The sequence below is a fragment of the Plasmodium brasilianum genome, chromosome 10 (assembly GCF_023973825.1).
Source record: "Plasmodium brasilianum strain Bolivian I chromosome 10, whole genome shotgun sequence".
NCBI lineage: Eukaryota > Apicomplexa > Aconoidasida > Haemosporida > Plasmodiidae > Plasmodium > Plasmodium brasilianum.
The window spans coordinates 137,249-161,606 of record NC_090123.1 but is presented as its reverse complement, the minus strand read 5'-3'; the positions used below and the strand labels follow the sequence as shown (position 1 = coordinate 161,606).

General features: G+C 22.6%; 5 protein-coding genes across 5 annotated transcripts; 2 read left to right on the top strand and 3 right to left on the bottom strand.

The window, feature by feature from the left end:
- Window positions 1-852: 852 nt before the first annotated feature.
- On the top strand, window positions 853-3,162 carry MKS88_003092 (SURF1 domain-containing protein; the record flags this gene model as incomplete). The annotated part of the gene is made up of 2 exons (XM_067216154.1): window positions 853-947; window positions 1,137-3,162. 2 exons carry the CDS (start codon window positions 853-855, stop codon window positions 3,160-3,162), a joined length of 2,121 nt encoding a protein of 706 aa, XP_067072830.1.
- A 1,277-nt stretch (window positions 3,163-4,439) lies between these two features.
- MKS88_003091 (uncharacterized protein) lies at window positions 4,440-12,626 on the bottom strand (the record flags this gene model as incomplete). Its single annotated transcript, XM_067216153.1, has 1 exon — window positions 4,440-12,626. One exon carries the CDS (start codon window positions 12,624-12,626, stop codon window positions 4,440-4,442), a length of 8,187 nt encoding a protein of 2,728 aa, XP_067072829.1.
- Window positions 12,627-14,106: 1,480 nt separating this feature from the next.
- On the bottom strand, window positions 14,107-14,748 carry MKS88_003090 (ribosomal protein S16; the record flags this gene model as incomplete). Its single annotated transcript, XM_067216152.1, has 1 exon — window positions 14,107-14,748. One exon carries the CDS (start codon window positions 14,746-14,748, stop codon window positions 14,107-14,109), a length of 642 nt encoding a protein of 213 aa, XP_067072828.1.
- Window positions 14,749-15,525: 777 nt separating this feature from the next.
- On the top strand, window positions 15,526-16,954 carry MKS88_003089 (uncharacterized protein; the record flags this gene model as incomplete). Its single annotated transcript, XM_067216151.1, has 3 exons — window positions 15,526-15,587; window positions 15,758-16,295; window positions 16,409-16,954. The coding sequence occupies 3 exons, from the start codon at window positions 15,526-15,528 to the stop codon at window positions 16,952-16,954; spliced, it is 1,146 nt and encodes a 381-aa protein (XP_067072827.1).
- Window positions 16,955-17,441: 487 nt separating this feature from the next.
- On the bottom strand, window positions 17,442-20,755 carry MKS88_003088 (G-patch domain-containing protein; the record flags this gene model as incomplete). Its single annotated transcript, XM_067216150.1, has 2 exons — window positions 17,442-20,604; window positions 20,721-20,755. 2 exons carry the CDS (start codon window positions 20,753-20,755, stop codon window positions 17,442-17,444), a joined length of 3,198 nt encoding a protein of 1,065 aa, XP_067072826.1.
- Window positions 20,756-24,358: the final 3,603 nt, after the last annotated feature.

Sequence of the window (24,358 nt, the reverse complement as noted above, 5' to 3'; positions counted from 1 at the left end):
AGTGAAGCATATATATAAGAAAATAAAAAACACAAATTTATATTCTTTTAATTTAAAAAAATATAAACAAATATGTATATATATATATATATATATATATACATGTATGTATGTAATGCATATATGGATACAGCTGAAATTTGAAGATGATATAAAACACAATTGTCTAAAAAGTGGATGTAACGGATATTTGTACTTACAAATGTTGAAAATAATGTTTCACTTACAAAAAAGGAAAAATGAATGCACAAATATTTCATATAAATATTTGTCACCAAAAAAAAAAAAAAGAAATTAATTTTTCATCTTTTTTACAGAGAAATTATTCATTTTATAAAAAAACGAAATTTATTTTCATTTTAAAATGCTATAAATACTAATTATTTAAAATAAAAATTGTGCATTTTCTCTCGCTATAATAATGATTACCCAACTTGAGAGCAAGCGCGCTCATTGTAAAATTATAGTATGCATAATCAAGTTTTCATATGTATATTAAAATATATTATATATTTTATATTGTTTCAAAAAAAAAAAAAAAAAAAAAAAATTAACAGGTAAAATGAACAAGAATAAGCTTGTAAAATTATATTTATATTTTCTAGTTCAACATGAAATTTGTTTAAAAATGGGAAAAATTATTTTTTTCAATTTTACACATGGATTTTGAAATCATTTCTTCAAATTACATTATGTGATATATTTTTTTTTAACCTTTTTCTTAATTTATCCTTTGTTTTTGTTATATATTTTTATTTCGTTTTGCTTCATTTCATTAGTTTTGATTTAATTTTGCAAACTTTTTCATATTTTCATATTATTATTTTTTATTTCTCCTTTCATCTTTACATCATGAAAAGATTCCCATTTTTCCTTAATGATATTGGGGGTAAAGTGATTGAAGAAAAAATCAAATCCATTTTATTAAGGAGTGAAACATTTCATAGGTTTGCCATCAAAACATATCAGATATATAATGAAGTAAAGAATAAGTTCAGAGACCTTACTAGGAAATAAAATAATATCTTTTGGCATGTGTTTAATATTACGTATAAATATACATACACACATACATATATAATTTTAGCTATTATTCGTATCTTACAATATTTTAACTGAGTTACTGAACATATTAGAATGCCTATTTTAAATAATGTACTAAATACTAAGGAATTAATTAAGTTGAACACATCTAATTTTTTACATAAATTTATACTTCGCGAACTTCATATACAGTGTCCCCCTTCTACTTTATGTGACAAGTACTGTGTAAAAAAAACATACGATAATGGATTAATTAAGAAAACGAATAGAATAAGGTTACTGTTCTTTTATAAGAATGGAAAATTTTTCCATGATGTAAAAAAGAGGAAGCTAACAAGGTTCAAATCAAAAAAAAAGAGAAACAAATTTGTAACAAATTCCGGAAAGAAATTCCTTCTACAGGGGGTTCATATTGATATGTTAAATGAGGAATTAAAAAGTGTAGAGAAAAAAATTAATGAAAAAAATATAATTGAAAATAAAGACAAAAAAGTTACTTCAGCAGATTTTAAGTATCCAAGTCAAAGGCTTTATAAAGCAAATGAGGAAGAAATAAATTTAATAAGGAAAAGTGAAGGTCAATATTACTTACCATTAGAATGTGAAAATAGTACTATTATAAGACTAATTGATATAAAGAATAAAGTGTCTTCACCAATTTTTCGATGCGTCCGTAATAGTAAATTTGGACTAAGAAAAAATGAAAGAACTTTTTTTTTTTATTATTCTTCTTTTATTTGTTCTTTTTTTTTTTCAATGGGAATATGGCAATATAAGAAAATGGAAAAAAAGAAATTTTTAATTGATTACATTTTACACAATTTAAATAAACCAATTATAGTTATTAATGATTTTGACTTTCCATGGTTTGATGACTTTTTAATTTTAAAAAAGAATTACAAAATATTGAATGAGAATTTAGCACAATATGATGAAAAAGAAAGTAAACTTTTAAGTAGCATTAATTTATTAGAAATAGTTCTTAGAGTACTAACCTTTTATGAAAAGGTAAGAGTTTTCCATGGAAGGATAATTAGAAAAAAAAAAGATTTATGCTGTAATGATAACAGTAACAATAAACCAAATGGTGGGGATAAAATATGTGTTAATGAAGCAGATGAAAAAAAAGGTGAAGAAGGAGAAGATGCAGAGTTATATAATAAAAAAAAAAATGTAGAAAATGGGAATAAATTAACCGTTGATTTAGAAAATATTTCAAGTGTTTATGAGTGGATAAATCGAATAAGAAATGAAAACGCATTATTGAAGTTATATAGGAAAATGAGTAAAAAGGATTTAACAGAAGATGAACTTAAAAAACTTGTCCTTGAAAAATATAAATACAGGAAAGTTCAGTTAACAGGAGTACTCGATACAACTAAAGAATTTTATATAGGACCCAAAATACATGAATTTAATAAAAAGAAAAAGTATTATTATGTAATTTGTCCATTATTTTTAAAAAGTGGAAAATGTATATTAGTAAATAGAGGATTAATATCTGAAGAAATATTAGAAGAAAAAAAGAATGAAATACCAAAAATAGTTACATTAAGAGGAATATTAGATCCAGGTGAGTTATATGAATGCCCTTTCAAAAAGATAAAAAATTTTTCAAATAAAAGTGTTTATAGTAACTATTTTTTTTATTATGACACTGAAGAAATTTGCCAGTATGCGAATATTTCCGATTTGGAAGGTTCCTCATTTTTTATTGCAAATATATATGACATAATATTTCATGAAGACTATAATAATGATATAAGAACGGATTATTACTCGAATTACAATAAGGGTAATACAAAGGAATTAGATTCTAATTTAAAAAAGTTAAATGATATTACCATAAATGATATGGATAGAGAAAGTCAAGAAAGGATTAAGCGGTTGTTGAAAAATAGTGATAGTGCAAAAAAGGCTGAAAATGGCACTTTTCAAAATATTAAACCCTTTCGATATGATGAACATTTTATACATAAAAAGAAAAAAGAATATTTTAAATTTTATGCTGATGAAACAACGCATTTTAATTATGCATGTCAGTGGTTTCTTTTTGCGTTTGTCTTTTCAACAATATCTGTATTTAAATTCATACAGTTGAAAAAATGGATTTTTTGACATTTGCGGAAGTTTGTTTTTTAATAGGAGGGAAATGAAATCAACAAAAAAACAGCAAATTTTGCTTTTTATGCATAAAACATATTACGCGGTTTATTTATATATATATAACTGAATTATAATAATGCGAAAATGCCTTTTTGTGGGAGCTTTTTATAAGACCCAATAATTTATACAGAAATGTAATATTTTGGTAGATATAAATAATTTTTCATTTCTTATTTTCCATTGTTTCCCCTAAATAGTTAAACATGATATTGAATGAAAAGAATTCGTAACAAATGTTATCATAATTTAGTTTATTTGTTTGTTTTTTTACGTATGTATTTTTATTTTATTTTTCCATTTTTTTGTTCTCATATATGATTTGAAGAAGCATACATTTTTGTATAAACAATTTGGACATTCCCAATACCCTTTTAAAAGAATATATGAACAAAATATTTTCTTTTGCATATAACCGTTTTTAAGATTCAGATTTTTTATAAATCTTTTAACAAAAATACTTCACTAGTTAAACGTATATTAATTAAATCGTTGTTTACACACTAGGAGCTAATAATCAACAAGACATGTTAGGAAAAGAAGAAAAGAGTAAAAGTCATCATGAAAATAGCTAAAAAAAAAAAAAAAAATTATTATACCACTGGATATGTACAAATTTCATATAACTAATTGGCAAAAAAAATTGGCGAAAAATAAAAAAAAAACAATAAACTTAAAAACTGATATAAGACAAACTAACGGTTAACATGTTATAAGGGTAAAAAAATAATACATAATCAATATATTTTAAATCAAAAAAAAAAAATAAATAATAAAATAAAGATAAAATAAAGAGGTAAGCTATGGAAATTTATCTGAATTATAATTTTATTATATGAAAATAAAATTTTCCATTATTCATATCGTTTAATTAAACTTCTGTAATCCAAATTCTATAAATTTTTAAGTATTTCTCTCGGAAAAGGTAAAAAATTAAAAAAACAACATGCTTGTTTTTGTAAACACATTTTTAGTTTTATAAATTTTTTTTTTTATATTATTATTAGTTAGAATAACACTTTTTTATCTTTTTTTTTTACGTAAGAACTGTGTCATAAAAATGTTTTACTATGAGCAAATCAACAATGCCATCAATTAAATAATCAATCTTAACTGTAGGTATATTTATTAATTGTTGGTTTCAACATGATACAAACAGTTTCTACATTTTGATGATAAAATTGGGAGAATATCAAGCAAGAATGAGTTCCATTTTCATTGTACATTATTCTTTATTTATTCAGAATTTTGTTGAGATCACTGACTTTTGAAAGCTTTGTACAGAAGGCATTTGTATTAATTTTAGTTTGTACATATTTGTTTTCATAAGATTCTTTATTTTTGTCTTTTGATAATTTTTCTGATAACATGTTACTCAAAAAGTGTTCTTGGAACTGTAAAAAGATTATTTTTTTTTCTTTATTTAACCTCTTTCTTTCATTTTGATTAATATATTTATCAATGTGTGTATTATTAATCAGAATAACATTTTTTTTATGATTATAATAGTCCCTAAGAGTTCTAGTTGTATAATTTTTTTGATGGTAAGAATTGGTCTTTTTATTTGGAGTTATGTCACTGGGTATTTTAATTTTGATTAAATTCGTCTCTCTTCTTTTTGAGACAGCAAAAATAGTTTTCTTCAGTTTTTGTTCTCTCCTTTTTTTTTTAAAATGAGAATACATAATATCATGACCATAAGCATTTGTTGTTAACTTTAGCTTCTTCCCTTCCTTAAATACGAAGTTATTTTTTATATTTGAGTTATTATTGATAGCATCAATATTATTTTTTTTGCTTAACTTAAAATTATCATTTGTCTTACCATTATTTTCTTTAAAATTGTTAAGTAACACAACTGTATTACTTTCAATATATTTCCTAAGAGCAAAAGGCATCCTTCTATTTAATTTATATTCTACTTTGTTCAGCAATGTATTTTCTAACTTATTGTTTAATCTATTTTTTGGTTTTTCACTTTTCTTTTTCCTAAGGATACTTTTAGAATATATAATTATTTTTTGTTTATTCTTAAAATTTGTTCTTTTCTTTATCTTCCTGTCGCTGAACATTTTAAAATTAGAATTTTTTAATGAAAACTTCAAATTATTTTGCAAAAAGTTAATTTTTAAAGAGTTGTCTTTTTTTGCTGCATTATCTTTTGCAATATTTTCGTAAATCTTGTTTTTCACTTTGTTAAACATTTGAAAGAAAAAACTATTTTCTCTTAATGAATTATTATCATTTGTTTCTACTGCTACACTTTTTTTTTCATTAATTATTTTGATAACACAAGAATGATCTTGAAGAATAGTTAAATGCTTAAAATTATTTTTTAACACTGTTATGATAAAACTATGTAGGGGGTTTTTGTCTAACATGGGATCATTTAAATTTTCGCAGATTTTATTATTTTCTTTGTTTTTTCTTTTAAAGAAAATCATGTTCATGTATATTTTTTTATTAACTACATTTTTTTCATTTGCAGATGTATTTGTCTTATTTGTATGTGGGCTCTTGTTGCAAGGATTAATATCATTGTCATCCAGTTGTATATCTTTTTCATCGGTATGATGAATGATAATATATAGTATTTTTTTATGGCCATTAAGTGTAGATCGCAATTTTTTTTTATAACTTAAAAATTCATGTATATTTTTAAAATGAACAAAATCTTCTATGCCCAACTTACTTGAACTAATAAATTTGAGTTTACTTAGAACAATCTTTTGGTTTAATAATCTAATAAAAACAAATTCATAGCTGTTTCCGTTATTATGAATATACAATAAGTCAGAAATTTTTATATGTAGGCAGATATTATCATCTATATATTTCATTAAATTATTTGATAATTTTTCATTTTTTATGTACCCTTCAGAGTCTGCTAGGTGCTCGTTTTTTTGATATTTCGAATTATAACTGATGATAAAATCCATAATACTTATGGGAATCATCTCTTTAATTTTTTTGATATTTTCCATGATTTGATCTATGTGCATTTCATAGTTATCACAAAAATGTTCATCAAAAGATGAATTACATTCAAAAAAGAAAGAGAACATGTCTGTACAGTATTTAGAAAGTTTTCTTTTTCTAATATCTTCTCTTTTTGTTTTTTCATCCTTTTCTCTTTCTTTACTTTCCTTATATAGATTCATTGAATGTTCCTTTTCTGTTATATGTATTTGTACCGATTCTTCGCATCCTTTGTCTGCTTCTATATCTTCAATTTCGTCTGTTTTCTTATCTTCATTTCTTTCTGATTCTTTATCTTCATTCTTATCTGATTCTTTATCTTCATTTTTGTCCGAATCTTTTTCTTCATTTTTGTCCGAATCTTTTTCTTCATTTTTGTCCGAATCTTTTTCTTCATTTTTATCTGAATCTTTATCTTTATTTTCTTCTGATACTTTATCTTTTTTTTTGTCCTCTTCTTCGTTTGCAATTTTTTCTTCTTTTTTATTTGCTATCTGTTCTTCAATATATTCTAACCTTTTCTGGTTTTCTGCGTCTAGATACACTTTGGGAATACTGGCATTTATCTGTGCTACTATTTGTGCTTCTCGTTCGTTCTTTTTAAAACATTCAAATGATGAATATTTGGTAGTGTTGTTTATTTTGTGTAGGTTCCCTTTTTTGTAAAATTTGTTTTTAATAATTTTTAATTTATACATAAAGAAGGACAATAAATAAAGAATAAAATCGCAGCTTACTTCATTTCCTTCATCTTTTATTTCTATTAATCGTAACCATGTGTATAACAAGCAAAAAACATTATTGAATTTACTAAAGTTTAGATTAATGAATAAAAAAGATGGCCAAGTGTGATTCACTGTTGTATCAAAGTAATGACTAACACGAGGGAAAAAAAACTGAAATAATAGCTTGAATAATCTTCCATTATAATTACAGATGTCAATAGTTATATCTGATAAATTGTAATTATCCATGTACTTACCTAATTTTACATCATTTAATGGGGATATACATTTACTTTTGTTTCCTAAATATAAATATGGAGCATAATAATGTAAAATTTTTTCAAAAACACAAAAAATTTCATATGGTTCTAAGTTCAAATAAAATAAACTTATGACCATGTCATGCAAGCCTTGAAAATATTTGACGCTATACAAATAACAAAATAATAATATACACTTAACAGATTCTAACTGAATATATTTAACTATATTTTTTCTTTTCATCTTTTTATGAAGATCTGTATTTTGTAACCATACATTTCGCTTAATGTCTTCGTAGCATATATTGTCTTCATTGTCATTATTTTCATTTTCATCAGAACTGCTTAAATTTCCCATATCCGAGTGCACCCTTTGTTTTTCTTGTGTTTCAAGATTTATTCTTTGGCAAAAATTTAAGTCACTACAATTGATTAAATCATTTTGTAATTTTTTGTTCGAAATGTTGGAGTCAACAGATTTATTCGTATTAATTGTGTCATTTATTTTTTCTTGTAGCTCTCCATTGATGCTATGTGATTTGTCATGAAAATGATTACGATTTTCATGCGTAATGTCCTTTCCATCGAATATACTTATATCGGAATATATGTTAACATCATGATTTTCCTGTAATTTAGAGTTAAAAATGTTATTCATTTTCTCTTCAAAACATTTTTTGTATATGTCACTTTTTATAATATCTGTTTCATTTTTGTAACTGTGATAAATCTTATTTTCATGTCTATTATCGTTTTCTATTTTTATGGTTTTGTTAAGATAATCAAATGAATCATACAGAGAATTAATATAATTTAACCTCTCTTCGTTGATATTTAAATATTTAAATAAATTATATTTGTTTATTTTTATATATAGACAATTAAATTCCTTAATTATTTCATTGCTTGAAATTTCATTAATTTCTATATATGAATTATGTTTACTGTGACTGTCTTTGTTACTTTTATGATTTTCACTGTTCGTTTTTTCTTCCTTTAATCTATTACTTTTGTATGGTATTTCCTCTTCTAACTCTTCATTCATTGTTTCTATTTTGTTAATGTTTTCAAAAGATGAATTTTCTAAAAGTTTGTAAAGCTCCACTTTCTCCTTTGATATATTGTTTTTTTTTTCTGAATATTCATTAGTTGGAAAAGTGTATGCCTCATTTGTTGAATTACTGTAATTATTTAAACATTTTGTGTTATGACTGTATTTATCTAAATCATTTTCTTGAATTAAATTTTCTATTTCCTCATTACTTTGTTCCAGATTGTCACTTTTAAATCGTTCATTAATAGTAAGAAAAATCTTTTCATCCAAGTTTCTTTCACTGTACATATTATCACTTTTATTAACACAGCTAGCTTTCTGTACATCTGATATATTTTTATCACCTGTGTTTTTGTTAAAATCATAATTCTCATCTGGACTTTTGTATTTAAAGCTTTTACCAAATGTTTTATTCATAATTCCAATACTTTTATTAACATTGTCTTCTGTAATTTCGCAAATTTTATTGGTTCTTTTTGTTGTACTTTCACCATTTTTATTACCATTTTTATTACCATTTTCTGTCACCATTTCGCTATTTATGTTATCATTTTCAATTGTAATTTGTTCGTTTTTTTCTATATCGTTTTGATTTTCATGTTCCCTGCTTTCATAAAGAATATCTTCATTTACAGCTATCCTAGTGTCTACACTATTAAGTGTTCCATCTTTTTCATATTTATGTTCATTTTTTTTATTTTGGCTTACTTGAGTGTAATTATCAATATGATTATTTTCATTGTAAACTTTACTTCCTTTTTCTTCCTCACCATAAATTTTAGATTCCACTTGGATTTCTTTTCTGCATATCCTATTTTCGTGTTCTCTCTTTTCATAGATATTCCGATGTTTTTCCTGTTCATTTTGGTAATTCTTTTCTACTTCCCTGTCAAAATCGGATTTACATTTATTGTAATTATATGAACTTTTTACATTTTCATTATATATGATAAATTCATTTTCTTTGCTTTCTTTTTTCTCATTTCCCGCATAAGTAGTTTCTTTTGTACATTTATCATCTATTTCGCAGATATTATAAATGTTTCTCGAATGTGAATTTTCGTTTTCACTTTTTACTTCATCTTTTAAGCATTCAATTTTGTTACTGTTATTTTGGTTCTTCATATGTTTCTCATCAGTTTGATATTCTGCATCTCCATCTTTTGCATCTTCACTCATAATTTCGACATGGTTATTGGGTGTTTCATTGTATATACCATTTTTTTCATTTTTCATTCCAATATTATAATTAACATTTTTGAGTTCATTGCTATTAATTTCAGATTTTATTTTCTCATTAAAATTTTTGTTATCCCCTTCCTTTATGTTAATATTATTCTTGGTGTTATATTCTAAAATATTAACGTCACTTTCAGTATTTATTAGTACGTCTTTTACTTCTGTCTTCTGTACTAATTCTCCTCCAGTTTGTACACTTACATTTTCTTTTTTTTCTGTTTCATTACTAGTTCTGTATTTTCCATTCGTGCATTTATTCTCATTATTAACACAATCATTTTGTTCATTATTACAATATTTTGCAGAACATATTTCATCCTTTATTTGACTTATATTTGTATTACATTCCCCTTCTTTAATTATATCGTTAATATTTCCATAAAAATCTTCACCATGCATAGATCCGGGTGTATTATCCTTTCCATTCCTGTTTACTGAATCAAATGAGTTATTATGGTCGTTATAATTTTCCGTATTTTTTATTAAAGCAAATTCATTATTTGGGTCCCTTGAAAATATACAATGGAAATTTTCCCACTGATTTGATAAGTAAGTTGACTCTGCTGTTTTTTCATCACCATTTTTGGAGCTTTTATTTTTACTTGTCATGTCTGCATTTGTTTTATTTTCTCGTTCAAAAATTATGTCATTGAGACAGTCATCGTGTTCTACCTTTTTATGTTTGTCTTCTCCATTTATAACTAAATTTAAGTTATGAATAACTAAATTTTGCTCGTTTTTTACTTTATGACAATATTCCTCACTATTGCTTCCCTTTGTGTTATACACAACACATTTTTCAGATTTATTGAAATTATAATTGTTATACTCACTATGTATTTCTTTTCTTTCTGACTGAGTTTCTTGAGTACTATTTTCTGTCTGTAATCCTATTATTTGTTGGTGTATTTCTTGGCGGTGAAAAATATTTTTATGAAGCATACTTATGCCAGTGCTTATATTGGCATTATCATTATGGGCGTTTTGCATGCGTATATAACTATTCTTATGTTCTTTGTCATAAGTAACATTATTATTTTTGAGTATAACTTTTTTTTCCTCGTTTTTATTACATTTTGTTGAGTAGATTCCCAATGTCCCATCTATATTTGAGTTGAAATCATCATTTAAACTAAATAAATTTTCAACATGCATATTTTTTTCATTCATGATGTCTTTTTTTAAAAAGGGGATCACAAGTCCATTGGTTTCATATATTTCTGATTTATTAAAAAAAGAATATTTATAATTTTTCAATTCTTGCGTATTTGAAAAATTTGTATAATATCCATTTAACAGTGGGAATATGTCATTTTGTTTAGTTTTTACTGATTCATTGTGCGTATTATCATTGTTTTTGCAATTTTTCAATTTTTTTTTTAATTTAAAATTAATGGGAATATTTATAACATTACTGCTCTCTTCTCTTATTGCTTGGTTTTTACTAACTTTGTTAATTTTGCCTAAAGACACAGGTTGAAAAATACCACTTTTCTTGTATTCTTTATATGTGCACTTTAGGGAATTATTATTTTTCGTAACATAATGAAGTATATTTTTTTTTTCGTTACCAGAAAATTTTAAAAATAATTCTGTGTTTTTTTCACTCTTTTTTTTAATAAGGTTTTCAAGATTCTTTTTATTTTTGAATTCTTTTTCAAAATCTAAGAAACTTTCGTACATATTCAATTTAGTGTTACTTTTTTCCGCTTTTTTTTTTAAATATTTGTTTTTTATGGAATTGTCATTTATGGTAGACTTACCGTTTCGATCAAAATCAAAGGAATGTCTCAAATTGTAATTTTTAATGTGTATATTTGCTTCTTCCAGAGAATAGTTCTTTAGATGATCATTAAATTTTTCTAAATTTTGTAGATACTGTTTTTGTTCTTTGCATCCATTTGTTAAATAGGCAAAAGAAGTCTTTGAATTATTCTTTTTATTTTTATTTACAAGGTCCTCTTTTTTTTGTGCTTCGACCATTTTTGTTTTTTGATCATTGTCTGTTGTTACTTGAATGGGCTTATTTAAATAACTTGAAATATTAAAATATTCTTTTTCTTTATTCACTTCAAAGATTAGTTCATTCTTTGCTGTTGGAGAAATATTGTTTCCTTCCCAAGTGTTGCTATCGGAAGGCATATCTTCTAGAATTATTTTTTTAATTTGATCATAACTAGTTTTTACGTAATTAGAGTTATTACTCATTTGAACATTATTTAAACTTTTAAAGTTTTCGGAAATGCCTGAATAATTGAAGTAAAATGGAAAATTATTTTTACTGTTTAGAATAGTTGGGTATTTTATATCTACAGAGTTTATGTTGTCAGATATGTGTTTTTTTTTCCTTTTATTTTCATTGTCCTTAGGAAGATTCGAATTAAGTTTGTTTTCTTTTGTTTTTTCTATTTTATCCATATTATTTTTATAAGAATTTTTTGAATTATTAAAATACGTGTTATTTTCAAGTGGTCTGTCATTTTTATCATTTTCCTTTGCTTGGTATGAATGGGTACTTTCAAAATCTACTTTAAAGTTATATAAACTCTTTAGCTTCTGTTTGTTGTTACTGCTAGTGGTACTGAATTTAGTGGTGACCACAGTGTCACTATTACCTTGATTTATACGTTCTAATACATTCATTCTGCGTTCACGTCTTGTATTGCTATGGTAATTGCGTGCATTTCTTCTAAATTTTTGCATAAAATTTATTTTACTAATTCTGTTAAGAGAGTTATTTAGATTTATATCATAATTAACTATGCTATTATTAATTATAAAATTACTTTTTACTTTTAATTTATCTTGATGTACATTAAAAAGGCTATCATATAGTTTGTCTTTTTCTGATTTTTGTTCTTTTTTATTTATTATATTCTTAAATTTGTTCCTATCACATGTTGTTGAATCACATAAAGATATATCAACTAAGAATGAATCTATATTAAAGTTATTTTTATTAGTAAATATTTCATGTTCATCATTTTTGGTATAATAGGAACAAGCATTTTCATTTTGCACGTTTGTGTCACTAACTTTTTCATTATAATTTTCCATGTCTTTCTGTAAATTCAATTTTGAAGTAGGGTTTCCAATATTTTTAAAATCGTTTAAGCTTTTCTTATAATTCTTCAATATGTCGTTATTATTCAAATCATTCATATTATTCAGATTTTTATAAAGGTTTTTTTAATTTTTCGAATTAAGTGAATAAAAAAAAAGGAACATAGGAAAATACACACACACATATGTGTGTGTGTATTCCTTTATGTGTAGTAATATGTTTCTAAGATTATATACATATGAATTAATTACTTTTTTTTATCATTTGTATTTTTCCATTTCGATTAAGGGACAAATTATTTAAAGTTTGTTAATAAGTTTATATAAACATGTATTCATTTATGTAAAAAAAAAAAAGTGTAATATTTTATGTTTAAGTTGTTTTTAATTTATGAAACATCAAAGTAAATTTTTTAATGAATTTATAAAAAAATGAATAGGGGAAAATATAAAAAAAGAAAAAAAGAATGTTAAAATGTTATACAAAAAAAAAAGAAAAAAAAAAAAAATTGTTAGGTAATGTAAAGTTAAAACAATAATTCAAAGTTACACATTCATATGGTATGAAAGTTTATATTTTTAAATTGTAATAGATAATTACACATTTGTTTTACCTACATATTCGTGTATGTGCTTGTGTATTCGTTATATTGTAACAAAAACAATATGTTGTATATTTTTGGAAAGAATTATTCAAATGTGTAATACACCAAAATGCACACTTAAAAAATAAAAAAAATTCTCACACACCATTAAATCTAATTAATTCGTGATACGGTATGTTATTTTTTTTTGATAAATTTTGTTTTTACTTTTTTGCAATTATTTGAAAATCTATTATGCTTATTGAACTGTATTTTTATATATGATGCAAATATTTACTCTCTTGATTTATTAATATATATAAAAACAAATAGAAATAGTAAGACATATAACTTAATTAAACTTGAAGGTAAACGTGTTATATATAAACTGTTTCTTCATTACATTTAAAAAAAAAAAAAAAAGGGGAAAATATTGTGTATATACACGGGTAAGGCATGGAAAAAATTGTTATCTCATTTAATTTCTTCTTTTTTTTTTTTTTTTTTTTTTTTTTTTTATTCATATGAATTATCATTAAACTAAAAGTTCTCAAAAAATGAAGATATTTCTGTATATATATATATATATGTATATATATGTTATAATAAGAATAACAGGGATAAATAGGTCTATATAAATAATATTGAGGAAAAAAAGTAGAAAGGGGGAAATATTTAATAGAACAGTCCTCTAAGAATAATGATTTTCATATTTGTAAAAAATAGTAAATTTTTAATTAATATCATATATGTAATACAGATTAAATCTATTTGTAATTTATAAAAAAAAACACTTCATAATTTAAAATTCGCTTCCAAAATAAGTAGTAACAGTACTTTTTTCACCTGATATTTCATTAAATTTTTGGACGGGCAAAAAACCAAATCGTGCATATATTATATACATATATATTTATATAATTTTTTTCCTGTTTTTCTTGGTTTCATAGCTTCTAATGTTTGTGTATAAGAACGTTTGCACGTAACGATCAGCGTTACCTTATGATTTTCCTAATTTTGTCTGCATGCTCAAATTCTATATTTCTATTTTTTGATAGTTTTTTAAGATAGGTAAGTTCTTCAGGAGTATATATATAATCATCTTGTTCTTTGTGTTCTGTTGTAGGGTCATCAAAATTATTCATATATTGTATATTTAAATCTGTTTTTAAAAAATTGTTGATTTTTTCAGCTTGTATTAATTTATGTTTATTTATAATTTCATTATATTTATAATAATATTTGTCGGAACATCTCCTGCTGTATTTTATTGGATACTGAGGTATTATTTTACATAAGCTTAAAACGTATTTCATATGATCACTAAAATTACAATTTGCAGCTAACCAAAATTTAACTCTATTAAATCGTAATCTAATTTCTTTAATATTTTCTACATTGTTATAATAATAATCATTATCAGGATTAGAAATGTTATATGTGTTTAATTTTTCTTTTATATTATTTTTATTCACATATGTACCTAAGACTTCTATATGTTTTCCATTTTTCTTATCTTTTTGATTAGCAACTACAATTTTGTAAAATCGTTTTCTTTTTACACCGTTTATTTGGCATCTGATTCTTGGGGGGCCTTTATCTTTTGAAAAATACGGAAGAAATAATCTTCTTATCATTTCAGGGAAGAAAATAACAAGATGAAAAGGGAGTTTAAGAAAATATTTAGGTTTATTACATTCTTTTTTATAAAAGAATTATACGTTTAAATAAATGTATTACGTACAAATTTTAAGGTATTCCTAGAAATAGCGAATTAAAGATAAAATTTTTTAGGTTATGTACTTACAATTCATCATTAAAAGCAGATATTTCCATATTAAAATATATCTATTTTAAAGAATAAAAAAAAAAAAATATATGCGAAATCTTACATGAACATTATATCTTTACTTACTTATTCGTGGGTGTTTTTATATATATGATCCGTATCAACATTTTATTTGTTTCGAAATGAGCTTTTTTTTATTTTTAATAAATATATTTTTTCCCTCTTTAATATTGAATTTATTCCTTTTTAAACATTGACATTTTATAAATTTTTTTTTTTTTTTTTTTTTTTTTTAAACATGTTTGTGCCATTCCCATTAAAAGTGTGCTTTTATATAATTACTATATATTACACATATTGCGTATACATATGTATATATATTCATATTTTCTGAGCACAATACTTTTTAATTAAGTATATTTCAGTTACAATGTAAGACGTCTCTTTTTTTTTTATTTTTTATATAAAATATATGTTTATATAAATTTTTTTTTTATTATTGCTATCATTATGACTAACTTCAAAAGTTACCTATGATTTAAAAAACATTAATGTGTTCTTTAAGAGAAGTAAATAATATTTGGTGGCCCTGTTTAAGAAAAAAAAAAAAAAAGAAAAACAGAATATGACTGAAGTGATTTCTTATAGGTTCAAGAAAAAACCGCCCAATTTGAGATATGACTTAGAGTAAGAAAAAACAAATTGTGTATTTTATGAAATTATCCTTTTACTATAATATTTTTTTAATAATAAATATATTCTTGTGTTGTAGATATATGTCTGTGTAATATTTAGAATTTTCCGTGTTCACATGCCTTTTTTTTTTTTTTTTTTTTTTTTTTATTTCATTTTAATAGAGAAAAGAACGAGGGATGGGGTTTATTTATTAAATATATAGAAGACTTAAAAAGAATTTGTAATTTTTCAATACAAGAGAGTGAATGTGTATTAGATTCATGTAACGAAGACAATATTATTGCAAATAAAAAGGTCGCCATTGAAAATATAGGTGACATAATAAAATTTAAAAAATGGAATGATGATATGGAGTTTGACAAGCATTCTGTTTGCAAAGAATCTTCATCAGACGATGATTGTTATTCCCCAGAGTCTGGTAGCGTTTTTAATTTTAATAAATATAGCATAATTGAAAACAATATATATTCAACCAATGCTAACGCGAAAAGGCAAAAAATTAAAGATAATTTCATTAACAGTTACACAGCCAATGGAAATTATGAAATTAAAGAGGAGAATAAAGAAAATGTCTTTGAAAATTTCTATAAAAAAAGAGAAAAAAAAAATATTTTTAGGAGTTTTCATAAGGAGTATGATTTTAAGAATAATACTAGTAAATTATTAAGTAATAGTGAAAACAGTACTGATGATAAAATTGTTATACGTAAATCTGTCATTCAAAATAATGAAAATAATTTTCTCAAAAAAAAAAAAATATATCTTATATATATAGTCAAAATGGATATAATCATACATTCCATTGTGAACAGAATGATAATTATTCCTATGTACAAGATAGAAAAGATCAAGAATATTATAATTTTCATGGTAATAATGAAAATTTTAAGAAAAATAAATTTCTTAAGAATAAATATCGCCAAAATGGTAATAATAATGCGAAAAATAAGCGAGCAAAAATGTTAAATTTAAATAATGGTGAAGTAATTTCAAGAAATGTTTATAGTAATATGTCTGAAGATAGTAATAATGATATTAGTGAGGATGAGGTACTAGATAAGCAACAAAGAGTATTTATTAAAAGAAATAATAAGTATGAAGAGTATACAAGAAGAGTTAATAATATAAATAAAAACAACATTTACAATAGGGGTCATATTAATCCTGGAAGGAAGAAAAAGCAAGTGGATAAAAAACAAAAAAAAAATTTAGAAATCGATGGATCATATGCATATAATTATGCATACTTAAATAAAAAGGATGGATCTTCCACGTCAAGCCCATTAGAAGCAGTAAATGACACTATAATGAATTTGGAAGAAGAAATAAATAATTATAAGTTTGGTAATTCCATGTAATAATAATTTATCATTTTTTTCTTTGCTTAGAGAACTAAACGGATTGACAGCAAATGAATTAGGAAAGGGGTTTCATTAAAATAGCTTTATTCATTCGTGTTTGTTTACACATATATTCGTATATGTATGTATATATAATAAAATAATAGTGATATATTAAAAAAAATTTTTTTCTTTTTTTTTTTCTCGTTTAATTATTCAATCAAATAAAAAATACTGTCTTATTATTATATTAAAAGGAAATAATATAACAGAAATAAACAAAAATTAAAAAGTATATGGACAAGTTAAAGGAAAAAGTATAACATATTTAAAATTGGAGTAACATAAAACAAAAACAGAATATCAAAAAAAAAAAAAAAAAAAGAAGAAAATAGTGTTATAATTGAGGTGTAAAAAAGAACAAACTGTTTGAAAACAAAACAATAAATCAAAGTTGAATGTACGAAAGATCAGATGTTAATAAAAATACGTGGTGAACGCCTATTTATGTATTATGATTTGAAACTTTGTTTAATAGGTCACTTAATAAGGTTGGTTTCCATTCATGTTCTTCATAAATGTATATAATATTATTGTTTATATATATGGAGAAATTATTAATAGAATAAACAGAATTTCCATTTACTTTGCGCTCATGCTTTTGTAAAAACAGAATATCATTTTCTAAACAATACTTTTCTATATAATTCCTTACGTTAATATTTTCATCATCTTGGTGCCTATTTTTATATTGGTTTACATCGTTCTCTAGTTTGTACATTATGTTCATGTATTTTCTCTTGGAAAATTTATAATTTTTATTGGAATCATCTTTTAAATAATTTTTTTGTATGTTATTTTTATAATTTATTTCATATACGCTTTTATTTCTTTGTGGAACGGCATAAAAGGGAAGTGGAATTTTTATATCTTTATACAAGAAATAGTAATTAATTTTATCATCCGAAAAAATTTTACTTTTGTCAAAGTCTAAAACCTTTTCCACAGGAAAAGTTATAATGTTATCTTGCATTGTGTAAATTTTTATTACATTTAATATACTAAACATAATATTTTTTATGGAATTATCTTTCATTAGATTATTTTCAAAAAGGTCTTTAACTTTTTTAAAAGTTTCATAAATTTCTTTTTTTTTAATTGTTAATATTTCTCTTTTTTTTTGTTCCTCTATAGGAACATGTTGTTGTTGCATAAATATATTTTTTACTTTATCAGTACTATTGTGTAATTCTTTTTCCCTCCCAAATAACAAATTAAGTTCTCTTAAGAAATTACATACATGTTTCGTGAAACGGTAAAAAAAATATACCTTAAAGATGAAAAAAGTAATATTATCGTCTAGGTAATTGTGCAATATAATAATTTTATTAAGACGCTCCATAAAACTGTTATTTGTGAAATTTAATTTATTTAATTCATAAATTATCTTTATCACAATATTTTGAAAAATTTCTTTTTTGTATATATTATTAGTAAGTGCTAATTTAATTAATTTTATAAGGTTTTCACATATATCAACTTTTTGTAGAAATATAAATATGAAATTTGTATAAAAGTTTTTAATATATGAACTAATATCAAATTGTTTATTAATGTCAAATAATATGAATAATTTATTTTCTATATCTTGTAGTGTGCTTTCGTCGAGTTGGTAATTTTGGTTATCTATAACATCTGTCATTATTCTTTTAGTAATAAAAAGGATTATTATTTTTTTATAATAGTTAATATTCAAAACATCCTTAAAAAGTTTTATATAATTAAAAAAGTCAACATATTTTTGTTTATGAAAGGGATCATAAATTAAATTAAAATATATTATATTGTCGAATTCCCATTCAATCTTATGATGCTCTATTTTATTATTTTCATCAGCACCCATTATAATGATTTTTTTTAAATGTATCAAATATTTTATGTTATTTGGATTAAATATATCTTTGCAATTATTGGAACTAGTGTTATGGGCATTTTTTTCATAATGCTCATTCTGTTCATGTTTTTCATTTAGCATATTTTGATACATTTCCTTATTATCAGGATTTACCTTTATTTCGTTACTTTCTGTCTGCTGACATAATGAAATTTGGTAATTACCTCTTTTTGTATTTTCATAATTCTTGTCATGATTTAACATATGACCGTCAGTTTGCTCTTTTCCTGTTTGTTGTTGGTTATTATAAAAATAAACTCGCAAGAATTCTAAAAAAAAGTTTGATACATAACTATTTAAATGTAAAAATGCAGAATTATCATAAATAAAAAATAGAAACGTGTAAACGTCACTCAATAATAATGGAATATTTCCTCGTTTAACTTCAACATTTTTAATATTTATTAAATCGTATACATCTTGCAGATTGTTTATTAATTTATATGTATAACTACAGTGGGAAGAAGAATTTGAATCCTTAGGTATGTGTTTAAAATAGTTACTTTTTAATAATATATTATAACTGTTAAATAATAAATTACTTAAATTTTCTTCAAAGTTGTCTATATTCATGTTATTAAATACTGTTTCATTTTTGCTTTGATGTTCTGTACTAAATATGTTATATGCACAATTATGATGCATGTTTATCAATTTTTCATTCTTTCTGTTTATAAGCATATTGTCCTTGATATAAATATATGGATCAAATGAATTAATATTGTTATCAACATCATCATCATCATCACCATCACTATCTCGTACTTCTGTTTTAAAATGTTTACTATCATCAAAGAGATATTCGTTATATGTTTCATTATTAAAAGATAATGGATAGGAAAGTATTGTATGCAGATTTAACAGATATTTATAGGTTAACACATTTTTTAATATTAATAAATGTATTTTGTAAATATCGTTTTTAAAAACATAATTCTTATAATTTTTTAATTTATTTTCTGTTTCCTTTTGTTTTTTTACAGCACTAAAGTAATCGGTAGTATTGCTATTGATGTGTTCAATAAGCATGCTATTTACTTTTTGTAATTTATGAATATAAGTACAATTATTTTGATAATTATTATCATCACAATTTTCACCTAGATTTAAGAAGGAACTATATTTTAAGTGTGCATCAATCTCATTCATTATTTTATTAATGTTCCAGTATTTTTTCCAATTAGACTTTTTTTTCCACAAGTTATTAATATTTACATCGGTATTATCTATAAAATCATTACTTTCGTGAGAATATTTATGCACATTGATATCGTAATCATCGCAGGAATATCCATCTGTTTTTTCTTCTAAAACTTTTATGTTTTTTTTTTGAACTTCTATAGGTGCAATGTTTGTTTTCATATTTTTTCCAATTCCATCTTCATAACCCATTTTTCTTAAAATTTTAAATCCTAAACCATATTTTTCAAAATTCTTGTCCTTTTCTTTTAATTCGATTAAATTATACTTTTTTAAATTATTTTTTATAAAATCACTTTCTTCATTATTTACATGAAAATTAAAATCAAAAATGAAATATTTAAAAACATCATATTGTTCATAATAGTCTGAATCATTATCAGAGGAGTAGGAATTTAAATTATCTTCCTCCTTTTCAGTTATTTTACTTTTATCTTTCAAAAAACCCGCACTGACAAATTTCACTGGTTTAAGGTATTCTTGTTCATCCACATTTTGGAAAATATTACTTTTTCTATTTTGACTACCGTTGGTATAAGTTAAATCTTTTTTTTTTTTTTTTTTTTTTTACTTTTTCATTTTTGGCATCTGCAAATGGTAAATCATCACTGAAATAATCCATGCTTCTACGTTATGGTGCGGACTGTATTTTGTTTTATGTTCATTGTTATTGGAATATATAAATATAAATATATATATACGTGTAATGTTCAAAGTGATAAAAGGTGAACACTATGCGAATATATATGTATGTTCATTAAAATTTTATGTATGATATATATTTGCTTATTTTATAAATACATGTTTGTCATATGTCCTTTGAATTTATTTGTATGCTGTAATTCACATACAGTTTATTTTTGTATGCATGATTAAGAATAAAAGAGGGGATAAAAAAAAAAATGAGTAAACAATTATAAATCATATAACAATTTTTTTTTTTTCATGAAAGTATTAAAATTATATTTTTTTATATTTTTACAATTTGTAGTATTTATATAATTTATGTACAAATAATCCTTCTTAATTCTTTATTAGTTTATAATTCACAGAAAATTTCTGCATTTTTATGAAACACAAAATTATTGTTATATATTTATTTTAATACATGTATCATGGCATTCTTATTAAATTACCAAAATGGTTTATATGACTTAAAATATATAAAAGTTAAGTAACAATGAAATAAATTTTTTTTGATTTTTGAAGTTGCTCAAGCTAAAAGAAGTAATTAAATGATAAATTATATTATATAAAAAGGCTACAGAAATTAAAAAAAAAAAATGTTACGTATATATACATATGTATTCATATGTATATATAAACGCATATATTATGAGACAGAATACAGAAAGAATATGGAAAAATATTTTGTGTGATTAAATAATTATTTGAAAATAATGAAAACTTATAAAATTTTAGGAATTTGGTAGGGTAGGAAATTTATTTAAAATTTTCAGAATTAGTGTTTTTATTGTAATAAGGTACTAAAAAAAATAATTAAATTTACCTGAGAAATTGTATATAGTTAAAGGGCTATTTTACGTAACTTTATCCTTTGTAAAAGTGATAAAAATGCGGTTTGTCGCATTATTGTGATAATACTTGTTTTAAATATTTTTGATTTGTAAATATGGTCTGTTATAATTTTGTATAAAATAAGGAGAGTACAAAATTTTAATTTAGTTTTCAACATTGGATATTATATTGATGTGAATCATTCTATAATAACTTACGAAAGAAACAAAATAATAAAATATTATTTTTTTTTTTTAAATTTTCGTCTTCTAAATAAAAATGAACCAGGATAACAGTTAACTGGTTTTTAATATTTAAAATATCAAAAAAAGGATACTATGATGTATAATGAATATGCACACTTTGCATATAAAGTATTTCTTTTTCCTTTATTTTATGTAATAATATTTTCATTATTATGATGCAGATAAATACATTTTAGGGAAAAACTCTTACATATATCGATGTAATGAAAACATTTTTTGATGTGTAAGTTCTGATGGAAATGTATTATATAAACTATTTAATACAATTAATGTAAAAAAATAAAACATTAATTTGGATGGTTTATATTTAGATAGCTTTAAAATGATCATATGATTATAAAGATATACATTTATGTTTATATATTCATTCAAAAATATTTGAACCTTTGCAATATTTCTTATATTTTTGGAGAATGTTATAATTTATTCATATTCCTGTATTAGTATTTATTTTTTGTGCAATATTAGTTGTACAATTTTTTTATAACGATGTATTTATCAGTAAAATTGATATTATAAAGATTAATTAAAATTCTTTACAAGAATTCGAAATGATAATACGTTTTTAAAAGGACATTACAAAAAAGAATAACAAAATATGGAAAAATATATTCTAAATGAATATATATATATATTTTTTTTAAGTGATATGCATATTTTTAATATTATAAATTTCAACGAGGCTTATAACAGTAAATGAAGAATGAATTCTTCATATTCCATTTTATTCATAATTAATTATATTAAAAAAATAAGAATTATATTATAATTTAATAAATTCAAACATGGTTATATTATTTGTTTTGTGTGTGCGAACGGTATTAAAATTATTCGACGTAAAGTTATTGTTATATATTAGATAATATATTTTTACAGAATTATTGTTTTCAAAGAAAAAATTATATACTTTCGTATCTATTGAAGGTAAAAGGTAAATAAATGTAAAAAAACTGTTTTTGATAAAATATAACTGATGTTTTTGTTATATACTATGTTATTCGTTCCTTTGAAAAAAATTGACATAATCATTATATACTTGAATAAAATTGCTCTATAAATTTGTTATTAATGCTTAAATATTTTATATGAATGAATAATATAAAATTTTGAAGTCCATTTATGTAAATGTATATTTTACATATAACACTGTATTAATATTTTTTTATTTGGGGGGTATGTCTATTATAATTTTTTCAAAAAAATTCAATTTTTTCTGTATATAGAAATTTTAGCAAATTTTTTCTATTTAATCAGGAATATTAAATAAAATTTTGTTATTATTGGCATAATATATAATTTGCACGAAAAAAAAAATACATATATATATTATAAATGAAGGTATTTAATGTAATATTAAATGGAGATAACATTTTTTGCAAAACAAAATGCATATAATGTATTATCAAAAAGATAAAACATTTTAACAAATATTATAAACTAATTCATAAAAAGTTTTATTTCTTATATAAATAACGAAAGATTACATAATTTTCACGCATATGATTTAATGTAAATGTGTAAAATGCTTTAATATATATATATATATTTTATTCGCAATGCTGGTAACTACGCAGTACATTATATATTAATGTATATATCAAGCTAGGGCAAAATGTTAGAATATATATGTGTAACATTAATGCATTAAAATATTAAAGATATTTATAATAAATTAAAATGCATGTAATGGAAGGGAGGAGGGGGTGTGTGCATATAAAATAAGCTGTAAAAATTATGACTAAATAGGAAAGATTTTTAATTTCGATATATTAAAAGAAAACAAAAAAAAATTAACATGTTAATGAAAAATTTATAAAAAAAAAATTAAATAACAAATAAACATATAACGTTTATAGTTCAATTTTTACTTGTCAATTTACTGCAAAAATTTTTTTTGTAATAAATTGGCAATAAATATCCTATAAATAATAAATAATTATAATTTAATAATATTTTATTATTATTTATAAAAATTTATGTTATTTATAAAAGTTTATGTTTTATAAAAAGAATATAAATTTCATCACAACATCATTTATTTATTAAAAAGTTCAATTTAAAAAATTTCAACTTAAATTTGAAATAGTGTATAATAATTATTTTTAATTAATATTTATGTATTGCATAAACTATTATGTAACTTATTTTTTCAATATTGCTTTTTTATTAATAGTGTATATTTATTTTGTATATTAAGGAAAATTTATTTGTTCATATATAACGTTTATTTATTTTAGAAGTTGTATGGATAATAATTACCAACATGTAGTGAAAAGATTTCTTATTTTTAGTAAAAGGTTTAACTCAGTTTTATAAATATATAATTTCTATTATAAAAATATATAATTTTCATTAAAATTATTAATATAAAATTATAAATTTTTGTATTTATTTTAAGTTATTATAATGAGCAGTAAGAATTATATTAAGAAGTAAGAATTATATTAATTTAATAATAAATGTAAATTAATTTATATAATATAA